The sequence below is a fragment of the Sapajus apella genome, unplaced genomic scaffold, assembly GCF_009761245.1.
Source record: "Sapajus apella isolate SASKATOON/1434 unplaced genomic scaffold, GSC_monkey_1.0 scaffold45, whole genome shotgun sequence".
Lineage (NCBI taxonomy): Eukaryota > Metazoa > Chordata > Mammalia > Primates > Cebidae > Sapajus > Sapajus apella.
This window is the reverse complement of record NW_022436985.1, coordinates 14,554,344-14,566,009: the sequence shown is the minus strand read 5'-3', so window position 1 is coordinate 14,566,009 and position 11,666 is coordinate 14,554,344. Positions and strand designations below refer to the sequence as shown.

At 38.2% G+C, this 11,666-nt stretch overlaps 1 protein-coding gene across 2 annotated transcripts in view; it reads right to left on the bottom strand.

Moving 5' to 3' along the window:
* Window positions 1–601: 601 nt before the first annotated feature.
* The window catches only part of COQ2 (coenzyme Q2, polyprenyltransferase), a 34,412-nt gene continuing 23,347 nt past the window's right edge, over window positions 602–11,666 (bottom strand). For both annotated transcript variants that reach the window (XM_032239735.1, XM_032239736.1), the window contains exons 3-7: window positions 11,005–11,126; window positions 9,475–9,560; window positions 7,202–7,335; window positions 4,281–4,469; window positions 602–1,154 (exon numbers count right to left, since the gene is read on the bottom strand). In XM_032239735.1, the coding sequence (XP_032095626.1) occupies window positions 990–1,154; window positions 4,281–4,469; window positions 7,202–7,335; window positions 9,475–9,560; window positions 11,005–11,126 (696 nt within the window). In that variant the 3' untranslated portion in view covers window positions 602–989. The remainder of the gene's footprint in view (window positions 1,155–4,280; window positions 4,470–7,201; window positions 7,336–9,474; window positions 9,561–11,004; window positions 11,127–11,666) is intronic.

Genomic DNA, 11,666 nt, shown 5'->3' with positions numbered 1-11,666 from the left:
TTAAGGAACTGTAAGGCCTGTGTGGCTGCAGGTGTGAGGGTGAGAAGTCAGACATGAGGCCAGATCATGGAGGGCCTGGCAGGTGGTAGGACTTCTGGTTTGTACTGAGTGACCTGGGGAGATCCTGGAGGGTTCTGGGAAGAGGAATGATAGCACCTTACTTAGGTTTTAAGAGAATTACTCTGGCTACTGTGTTGAGAACTTTCTGAAGGTGGGGGTGGGTAAAGGAAAAAACAGTAAACATTTAAATAACATATTACTATCCTATAAACTATAATGGGATTAAGATAAAAAAGATATAGACAGAAAATCAAGATAGTCTCTCGTGACTGCCTGCTTGTTTGTTCTGGTCACTGTGGCTGCACAGAGAGACCAAATCTCCCAAATAAAAGTCAGGGTTGGTAAACAGTGGTACATGTGGCCATAATAGCTAAATACTTTAATTTGCCTAAATTTTCCTAAAACATAAAGAAACAGACTTGGTTTCTTTTTTTTTTTCTTTTTTCAGTTGTGGCATATACCTTTGTAAATACAGAACTGGTTTCTTAAATTACAGTTTTTGGCAGTGACTAAAGGTCACACACAATAAAGAACAATAAGCCCCAACTTCCCATAGCAACTTTTATTTTTCCCTAAAAAAAGAGTTCATTTTCTTATAGACACATTCATTTACATAAGACCTACATCAGGCTTTTTCTAAAGTGCCAAAACTCATACAATCCCCATAACTTCAGGGGAGAATTATATAATGGGCAGAAGAATATGTCAACTAAAATACTCAAGGCCATATCAAATCCTGAAGAGTCCCAGGTTTCTGTGACAAGGGGGAATTTTGCTAGCAAATAATTGAATTAAAATCCAGGTAAAAATGCTCTAAATATTCATCTTCAGGTTTTTAGTTCTTCAACATATTGTAAGAGGTTTTGTACTCAAATCGAATTATATTTTGCAAAAATTTGTTTTAAGAAATCCTAGATAAACTTCATTCATTAATTTTCTATTGTATTCTCTATACTTTTCTTTGTTTTGTCTGTCTTCTTTTCTTTACACAGATTCCCGAGGACAATCCCTAAAAAAAGTATTAGTCCTAGTGTTCGGTTGGAGATAAATTTATTCCAACAATCCTCAGGTCTGTGGATGTCTAGAGTGTAAATCTGCAAAAGAGAGGAACACAAGGTTGTATTAATTCCTAGTCTGGACTTTGGGTCATCACAAATAAATATGTTAACACAGACGAGAAAACAGCAAATACAAAAAATAAAAAGTCAGCTGGGCACAGTGGCGCATGCCTGTAGTCTCAGCTACTTAAGAGGCTGAGGTGGGAAGACTGCTTGAGGCCAAGACGTCAAGGCTGCAATGAGCCGTGATCTACTGCACCCTAGCCTGGGTGACAGAGTAAGACTCTATATCAAAAAAAAAGAAAAGAAAAAGAAAAATTTACCATATTTTTCACTTGAAATTATCCAAGCTGTTTCCTAAGAACTTTTAGTTGAGGGTTGCATGAATGCTTGTGAGGCAACCCATACTGTTTTAACTATTTGAAAAGTTCTTCTTTATACTGATCTAAAATCTGTCTCCCTGCAACTCCTACCCTCCAGTTCTGGTTTTAGTGTCTGGAGCAAAGTTTCTCAATGGAGAACAAGTCACATTTGGGCAGGACAACTCTGTTTTATGCAGGGCAATCTGGTGCACTGAAAGACATTTACTGTTTCTGGCCGTCATCCGTATAGTCACCCCTCCTAATTTATTATAACCAAAAATGCCACATTTCTAAACCTCTCCTGTTTAGGGACCTGCATTTAGAGAAGAGGAGCTAGAGACCTAAATCTGTTGCTGGTAATCTAGAACAAGCATACTCCTTTTTCCCCATGGTAGCCCTGCAAATATACGAAGGAAGTCTCATGTATGTTCCTATCTTCCTTATGCATGGGGGACTATTCTTTATTACGTGCAGACATAAAATCATCATGATTTCCTTTCTCTTTAAATACTAGAAGGCGACGTCCATCATCAAATACTGTATCAAAACCTGGACAGAGAGGCCAGGTGCAGTGGCTCATGCCTGTAATCTTAGCATTGATCACTTAAGGTTAAGAGTTCAAGACTAGTCTGGCCAACATGGCAAAGCCCCATCTCTACTAAAAAAATATAAAAATGAGCTGGGCATGGTGGTGTGTGCCTGTGGTCCCAGCTCCTTAGGAGGCTGAGACATGAGAATTGCTTGAACCTAGGAGGTGGTGGAGGTTGCAATGTGCCAAGATCATGCCACTTCACTCCAGCCTGGGTGACAGAGGGAAGACTCTGTTTCAAAACAAAAACCAAACAAACAAAAAACTGGACAGAGGACCATAAATGTGATTTAAAATATAAAGTGGGCTCCAAGTATTTCTCTTTTCTTTTTTTTTGAGACACAGTTTCCCTCTGTTGTGCAGGCTGGAGTACAGGGGCGCCATCTTGGCTCACTTTTAACCTCTGCCTCCTGGGTTCAAGTGATTCTCCTGTCTCAGCCTCTTGAGTAGCTGGAATTACAGGTGCATACCACCATCCCCAGCTAATTTTTTTTATTATTAGCAGAGACGGGGTTTATCCATGTTGGCCAGGCTGGACTCAAACTCCTGACCTCATGTGATCTGCCCACCTTGACCTTCCAAAGTGTTGGGATTACAGGCGTGAGCCACTGTGCCTGGTAGAGTATTTCTTATAATATCCCTAATAATTTTTGCCTTCCTGTACTATCTAATATTCAGGTGTTTAAATATTAACATATACCCATTACCCAGACCAAACAATCAAATGACAATGTCAGCACTCATGGAGCTGAACTATGCCCAAAAAGGGATGCTGAGAAATTCTGAAGGGAAAAATGGCAACATCCTGGAGTGTCACCAATTCGCATTTTAGTTTTCACAGTGAGGAAGACAGTGAAGGGGACATAGCATATGGTTTACTTTCTAGACATCAGATTCTGATTTCCTTCATATCATTTTATGTAAGTCTTGCCTACATTGATAATTAATTTGCAACTGTATAAAATCAGTCATCTAAATACAGCTTCATGAATACCTTTTTTTTTTTTTTGAAATGGAGTCTTGCTCTGCCACCCAGGCTAAAGTGCAATGGTACGATCTTGGCTCACTGCAACCTCCGCCTCCTGGGTTCAAGTGATTCTCCTGCCTCAGCCTCCCAAGTAGCTGGGATTACAGGTACCCGCCACCATACCTGACTACTTTTTGTATTTTTAGTAGAGATGGGGTTTTGCCATGTTGGCCAGGCTGGTCAAACTCCTGACTCCAGGTGATCTGCCATGAATACCTTTTTGATTCTGTTTAATGAAAATAACAATAACATCGATATAAAAACATAGTCCATTTACTAGCAAGTGATTGAGTTAAAATTAGATTTTGTTCATTCATTTTACAAGTCAGCAATGTAGATTCTCAACATAAATTTGTAACAGGTAGGGGATATGGTGTGGGTGAATATCCTGAAATGACAGCTTCCTGCTGTCTACTGGCAGAACTTTGACATGTTCCACAGTTCATGTCTTATCTGGCCTTGGTCTTTATGCCAGCGGAAACTAAACTTAAGAATAATTAGTCCACTAACCACTACTAGAAACCCAGATTTTTTTTATAAAAGCTTTATCTGTAAGTTTGCTTTTAGAGTAATTCAACTCAAACCATAAGCTTCAGATATTTCTTAAATTTTTCCAGATATGAATCAGAAGTAATTCCAGGAAAATCAGAGGGGAAAATCTGGATTTAGGCCTATATTACTTTTCTAAAATAATACAGCTTTGCTGGGGTTGGTAGCTCACACTGGTAATCTCAGAACTTTTGGGAGACCAGGGCAGGAAGATTGGTTGAAGCCAGGAGTTTAAGACCAGCCTGGGCAAAACAGCAAGACACCCCTCTCTACAAAAAATAAAAAAAATTAGCCAGGCATGGTGGTGCATGACTGTTGTCCCAGCTACTCAGGATACTGAGGTGGAAGGATCACTTCAGCCCATGAGTTAGAGGTTGCAGTGAGCTGTGATCATACCACTGCACTCCAGCCTGGACGACAGGCTGGACAACCTGTTTCAAAAAAAATTAAAAATAAAATAATATAGCTAGCTTTCTTATAAGTTGGGGCCAGAGGGCAGGGGCGTCTGTTAAAGGTAGTACAAGCCAAGTAGCTGTTTATGAAGATCCTTGCCAGGTAAACACAGAGGGCATACTGTTTAATTTTTATAATTTATACCAAGGAAATATGAGGGACAAATATGAAAAAGGTCAAACCTGGTGAACCAGATGGGCTCCTACAGCACCCAGGGCAGTGTAGTAGGGAGCAGTCTGACCACTGTTGACACCCACTAGGCTCAGCGCCCCCAGCATTGCAACACTGAAGCCGCTGAGCCACTGCTTGGTGTTTTCTCCGAAACGCAGAGCCGTGGACTTAAGACCAATCAAAACATCATCTCTTTTGTCCTAATATCAGAAAGAAAAATAAACTGTCTGCTTTTTAAGCTTTAGTTCACACACCATAAAATACACATTTTGGAGTGTCAGATTTCATGTTTCTTAGTATATTCACAAGGTTGTGCAACCAATTACTGTAGCGGGAAATCAGGGAACCGGAGAAACCCATGAGGTAACAGGAGGGTTTTATTTAAGGTGTAAGGAACTGAGCGAAGAACAAAGAAAGCAAGGGCTTTTTATACATCTTAGGGTGTGAAAAGAAGCCAGGTTATAGAAGCAAGAACAAAAGCAGTTAATCAATACAGTGACAGGCTTACTCAAGACTTTTGGTATGTGGGCCAGGTGGCCTTATCTTGAGCCCAGGCAGGTTCAGATCAGTCCTGCAGAGCTCTGCACTGAGCTCTTCTTTGATGTCTGCAGTACTATCCTGTTTGGACATTTTTCACAGTCTTCACTGTGTCATTTTGATACAAAACAGGCAAGCAATACATAGGAAACATATCTATGAATTCTTAGGCTCACTCATACTATGAGGGTAAGGATCAGGGAGGAAATTGATGTTTTCCTCCAGATGGTGAGGGAGTACTGGGAGTCTTCAGAGCACATTTTCTTGAGCTTTGCCTTCTGAGATAACGTTATCAGAGTTTCTCCTAGAGTCTGGGCTAGCAGATTGCCTCCAGTCTAACGCCAACAGCCTGTTTCTCCTTTGTATGATTTTATTATTTTTCTTTTAATTTTTGCCTCATTACCAGTAACTACTTGCAGAAGAAATTGTCTTTCACAGAACACGCAGATATACCATAAGTGGTAAAAGATGACAGTAACTCAGAAACAGGCTGATCAGTAATGAATCTGCAGGCCAATCAAAGTTAAACACCATTGCTAAACTCACCATCTAGCTTCATTTCTATATATTATTGTATTTCTTAAAATCCTATAATGATGCTTAACTAAATTTTTACAGTGTTAGGATTCAAATTCAGCTCTAATTCTTTCCATAGCTCCTCTCTGCCTCAGAATTCTCAAACCTCAATATATCTCCTGTACATTTTAGTTTCTTGCTAAAATCACAGATGTAGAAAAATGCTCACTTACCACCTAACCACATACACTCACTTTGCACTTCTGGCCCTTCTAGCCCAATTATCCCTTGCCCTTCCTACCAAATCCTGTTTAGGCAGAGCTAGGTCTCAATGATACAACCACATGTAGCTGCCTGGTTTCTCCCAGTAGGTTTATTTATAAGCATCTCCAAGTACCGTTGTAAATGATCATGGTCACGTGATATTAGTGGCTGCATGTTGAACTCTCTGCACTGAACTACAGGCAGACAGCAACCTGACAGGCTCTCTTTTGGGGACCAAATCCAAATCATGATGACTATGGGTTAGTGTTTCTGGTTTTCCTTTCATACTACAATCACCTTCAGGGTGCATACTGTGTCGGTAATTATGTGAACCACAAAAGTGCCAATAAGTATGTGGTGTTTTCCTGAAGTTGTTAATCTAATTGGAGTACTGGTATCCTAAGCACTGGTTCCAGATCTTACTGGAAAAAGTTCAGGCATCTCTTCAACCTGTAAATCAAGTTTCACTTTGAAAGTAAGGCTGATTACAGATCTGCCTTTTCAGGATAATACAAATGTAGCAGGGCATAGGACTTCAGTGGAAGAAAACAGGATAAAATCTAGACATATTCTTCAAGTAAATGATTGAGAATACATAATCATATTTTAGAAAAATACCAAGAAAACACTTTTTTAAAAAGTTCAGAACAGGTACTATCAAATCATCACACTGTATATCTTAAATATACCTAATTTTATTTGTCAATTACTCCTCATTAAAGTTGGGAGGGAGTTTATAAATGTAAAAGAAAAAAATGATGTTTCCTCATAGAACCAAGAAGAAAAAAAAAAAGAAAGAGTTTTAAAAATTGAATTTATGAAAAAGGCAACATCAAAAGCTATAAAAATGTTTATAATACTTTACTACTTCTAAAAATTTAACTGAAAAACTCCTATTCATAAAGTATTAATGATTAGAACAATATTATTTATAATTGTGAAAACTGAGAAACAACTTAAGTAGCCAAAACAGAGAAACTGTTCAATTTTTTTCAATTATGGCACATCAAATTTATAGCATGTTAAACTAGGGCATGCATTATCTTATAGTCCATAGTCTTAAAGTGACAATGACAAAGAACTGGTAAAAATATGGGAAAATGTTCACTCACTATAGCGAGTAAAAAAGTTGCATAATTCAGTGATCAGAGGAACAGGAGAATGTAGTGGTTAAAAGCAGTCTCTGAACATTGGGTTTGAATCTCAGCTCTGCCACCCACCAACTGTGTGACATGGACAAGTAACTTCTTCAGGTTTCTTCTTCTGTTAAATGAGGATAATGTAAGTACTTTCTTCGAAGGCTGTTGGTGGAATTAAACTAAGTTTTTAAAGTACTTAAAACAGTACCTGGCATACAGAAAATACTACTTTATTGTTTGTAAGTAAAATAAATGAGTTGAACTCTGGTAAACATACACAAACATAAAAAAACATTTTGTGGGAGCCATGGAACTGTGAATGATTTTCTTTTTAGAAAAAAATTCTTCTTCCTTAATTTGGTTCTTAAAGTTCTTAAAAAACAACAAATTTTAGAAAAAAATGCTTTCTCCTTAATTTGGTTCTTTAAAAACAGCATAACTAAACCAAAGTTAAGAAAAAGATATAATTTCTTTACCTGATGGGCATAAATAGTATCATATATTAATGTCCACATAACTCCAGAAAAATAAAGAGGCAGGCAAACAGATGGATCACAGGAACCCTTGATAGCAGACCATCCAAGTAATGCTCCCCAATTAAACGTCAAGCCTACAATTAGCAAAACACAAAAAGGGGGAAAGTCTACAACATGGACTTTAGAATTCCAAAGGAAAAGAGGGGCATCGGTGCGCATGCAATGCTCCTGGGTATCTGACTGTGTGTGTGCTGCTTTCTGTGTGTTCCTTCCTTAAACTCTTTCAACTCTCGGTGGTAATTATTAGCTCCATTTTACAAAAATGAAAACAGGCTCAGAGAGGTTAATTAACAACTAAAATAATGAGCTACTAAAAAGAATAATATCCCCCAATTAAGTAAATAGAAAGTTTAAAGAGAAGATTTATCCCACCTAGTATGGGGCATGGCACTACTAATAAACAGTAGATGTTGGGATCTGAACTTACATCTATTTGACTCAAAAACCCATGTTCTTTCTGTTACCACTTTGCCTCCTCTGCAGCTACAGAAACAAGAATATACACAGGAACACTGATTTATTCCACAAGGGCATCCTCTCTGAGGACTGAAAATGAATACCTACATGTTGACAGCTCCCAAATCTCCACTTGCAAGCCTGATCACTCTAAGCTCCAGGCTACAAACTGAACTGTCTGCTGGACTTCTTCACTGCTTGCAAGTTGCTCATGTACCTTAAACTCAATGTGTCCCAAACATCTTTTCTCAGAATCCCCTTTTCTCCTTCTCTATTACCTACTTCCACTCATGTCCCCTCCTTAAGTGTTAAGTGCCTCTCCTCTGTGGTCCCATAGCGCTCCTGCCTGCCATGTTGTGCTGCAATGACCTGTCTATCTGTTGTCTCCATCTTCAACTCCTTAAAGACGGTCAGTGTGTTTTAGTCATTCTTATTTTTCCAGTACCTGCTGCAATTCCTGGCATAAAGTAAATGCAGGGGTTCAATAAATGTTTGGAGTAAATATACCAGCTTCTTAACATTATCTTATACATAGGAAATGCTTATACTGAGAATATAATTTCAAATTTAATAATAAAGAGAACATTCAATGAGAGGCTCTTAGAAAAAAATATTCTGCCACAAGTTTCCCACAAATCAGGCTCACATCAATTTTTTGAGTTGCTTTTCATTCTTTTATTTACTGAAAAAAAAAAATGGTTCAAAGAACTAGAATCATTCTAGGAATATTCTAGGAATAGAACAGAAAAGCCTGGGAATAGATATTTTTACAACAGATTCTGATACATACTTAACTGTCTTCCTCTCTTTTCACCAACAAGTATGTATTCAATACCTCCACTGTGCCAAGTGCTATGCTAAATGCTGGGCCAGAATTTATTAATTGGGAGACCATAGGAGGCTCTCAACATATTCTTGTTGAATTAATGCTGTTGAAATGAGTAAGTGCTGGATTAGAATGCTATGATAGCCCAGAAGAGATTGTCTAACTTCTTCATGAGAGGGTTCACAGAACAGGAGTTGTCTAAGGCAATAGCTTAGACAGCTATTACACACACTTTAACCCTTGTTCTCCTGCCACAGAGTGCTTCCTACCCCATTCCCCAAATTCTTCAGGTTATCTAGAACAAACACTTTTTCCATGGCATATCTAGATTTTTACAAAAGCATTTCAGAAAGCAATGATGGCCAGGCGTGATGACACACACCTGTAATCCCAGCACTTAGGGAGGCCAAGGCAGGTGGATCGTTTGAGCTCGGGTTTGAGACCAGCCTAGGCAACATGGTGAAACCCTGTCTCTACAAAAAATACAAAAATTAGCCAGGCATGGTTGTGAATGCCTGTAGTCCTAGCTACTCAAGAGGCTGACGTGGGAGGATCACTTGAGCCTGGGAGGTCAAGGTTGCAGTAAGCTGAGATTGTGCCACTGCACTCCAGCCTGGGCAACAGAGTGAGACCCTGCCTCTGACAGGAGAGGAGGAGAGGGGAAGGGAGAAGAGGAGGAGAGGGGAAGGGGGAGAGGAGAAGAGGAGAAAGACAGGAAGAAATGATACTGATAACCCTAATAAATATGCAATATTTCTTAGCTAGTAAAAATAGCTAACTGCCCTCCTTTAAAATATGAAAATCTATTCTTGCTTAGGAAAATTATATGACTGATTTGTCATTTCATCTTTACTTATTTATCTACCTATCTCTCCGTAAAAGTATAGTTGGCAAGTATCAAAGGAAATACTTATAGTTATTTTAAGCTCACCCAAGGCTAATTGAGGCCAGTATGTAATTCTTTTCATTAGTGGGTAGGTGATGACAAGAAGTAAGGATGATGCTCCCAGAACTATACTGAAAAGAGGAAAAACCATTAAAATGATTATTATCATTACCTCTTAGAAACCACGAAATACTTTAAGACAATAATGTAATACCAATTGGAAAATAGATTTTATCTTAAATTATACTTTTATGTAAATTATCTTCCTAGACTTTGACTTTCCCTATTATAAAGGATGAGTAGAAAACTACTTTAAACATAATAAAACAGCCAAACAAAGTAACAGCTAACACATACAGTACTTTCATGTATGAGGCATTGCTCTAAGTGAATGACATTTGTTAATTCATTATGATCTTCACAATGACCCTAAAAGGCAAGTATTATAATAGTTTTATTCTCCTCCTTTTTTGCAGATGAGAAAACTGCAACACAAAGAAATTAAGTAATTTACCAATTGTCATATAGCTAGTCAGAGCAGAGCCCAGATTCAAACCTAAGGCAGTCTAGTCTGGCTCCAGAGTCCAACCTATTAACCACTAAATGTTACTGCCTCTCTGAACTGTTTGCAAACATTAAGGCATTGAATAAACTGAGATGTCCTAACAGATAATTAGAGTCAAGATATCCCACCTTATATGCATGAGATGGGATGTTACTTTTCCGGAGAAAAAGAAAGCACTTATGAAAATATGATAAAATAAGATATTCTTAAGACCTCAAAGTTTATCTAACACTATCCCTTCTAGAAATAACCTTCCAAAAATATTTTCATGTAATTGATGCTATAGGGCAAGGCATGCAATTAACTCTAGTATCTATAAAGTAACTCTTTTTTTCTTTTTTCTCTCACATTTAAGTACTTTGTAAACAGCAATCTGATGCACAGAAGTTTTGTTTTGTCTCTGCTTAAGAGGTATAGGAACAAGTCCTCCCACTTCTTTTTTTTTTTTTTTTTTTTTAAAGATGGGGTTTCACCATAATGGCCTGGCTGGTCTCCCAAAGTGCTAGGATTACAGGCGTGAGCCACCGCGCCAAGCCAAATCCTCCCACTTCCTTCTTCAGTCATTGATTAGTAACATGACCCTAGGAAAGACATACTTCCTCTTTTTGCAAAATGAGTATAATCACTCCTGCTTTAAGTCTACTTTAGGGATACTGTCAGCATAAATAAAATTATATATATAGATGGGTATATACACACACATCCATGCATACACTTAGAAAGCCTATGAATTGCCTTGTGTCCCTTAGGGAATGTAGTGCAAACACTGAAGGAGGTTCAAAACAAATTAAATATTCATTTCTTAACTCCTTTGGCCAAAAGCATTCTTGAAGCAGATTTTAAGATGTGTGGTGAGTTACTTACACTTGCTAACTTACAGTGTTATTATTACTTATTGTTTGATAAGTAGCCAATAAACAACTGTGATAAAGATGTTTCATTTTATTCCTACTTCCTCCATTTCAAAGGAGAGATTTTTATACATGATGTGGAAAACATGTTTAATATACCTGTAGTAATTCAGACACAGAAGAACACCCAGTGCCAAGGTTAGCTGTCCCCCAAGAAAAACAAAGGACTGAAAAGTTGAAATGTCTCCAGCGGCTATCGGGCGATTGGCTGTTCTTGTAACCTTAAAATACAAAAACAGATATCTTAGCCTCATGTTATGACTCAATCATTTATTTAAACATTTAATTAAGAGACTGGACCATGGTAGGCACAAATATGAATGAACAGAGAAATCAACATTTTAAGTACTGTCAAGAATCAAAACTTCAGATTTAAAATAGCTTTGAAAAGAACGAAAAATTCCCACCACTCATTCTATTTTCTCCTATCCCCATCTCTAAACAAACAAAAAAAAGAAACTTCCTGGCTGGGTGCAGTGGCTCAGGCCTGTAATCCCAGTACTTCGGGAGGCTGAGGCGGGAGGACTGTTTGAGACCATCAGTTTTAGCCCCAGCTACAGGGGAGGCTGAGGTAGGAGAACTGCTTGAGCCTAGGAGGTTGAAGCTGCAGTTAGTTAGTCATGATTACACCAAGCTCTCCAGCATTCGTGACACTGCAAGACCCTCTGTCAAAAAAAACGAAACAAAAAACACAAAGCAACTTCCTTATCAGCGATTTAGCTATTCAGCTTAGCAAGTATAATACGTTCAATTTTCACAGA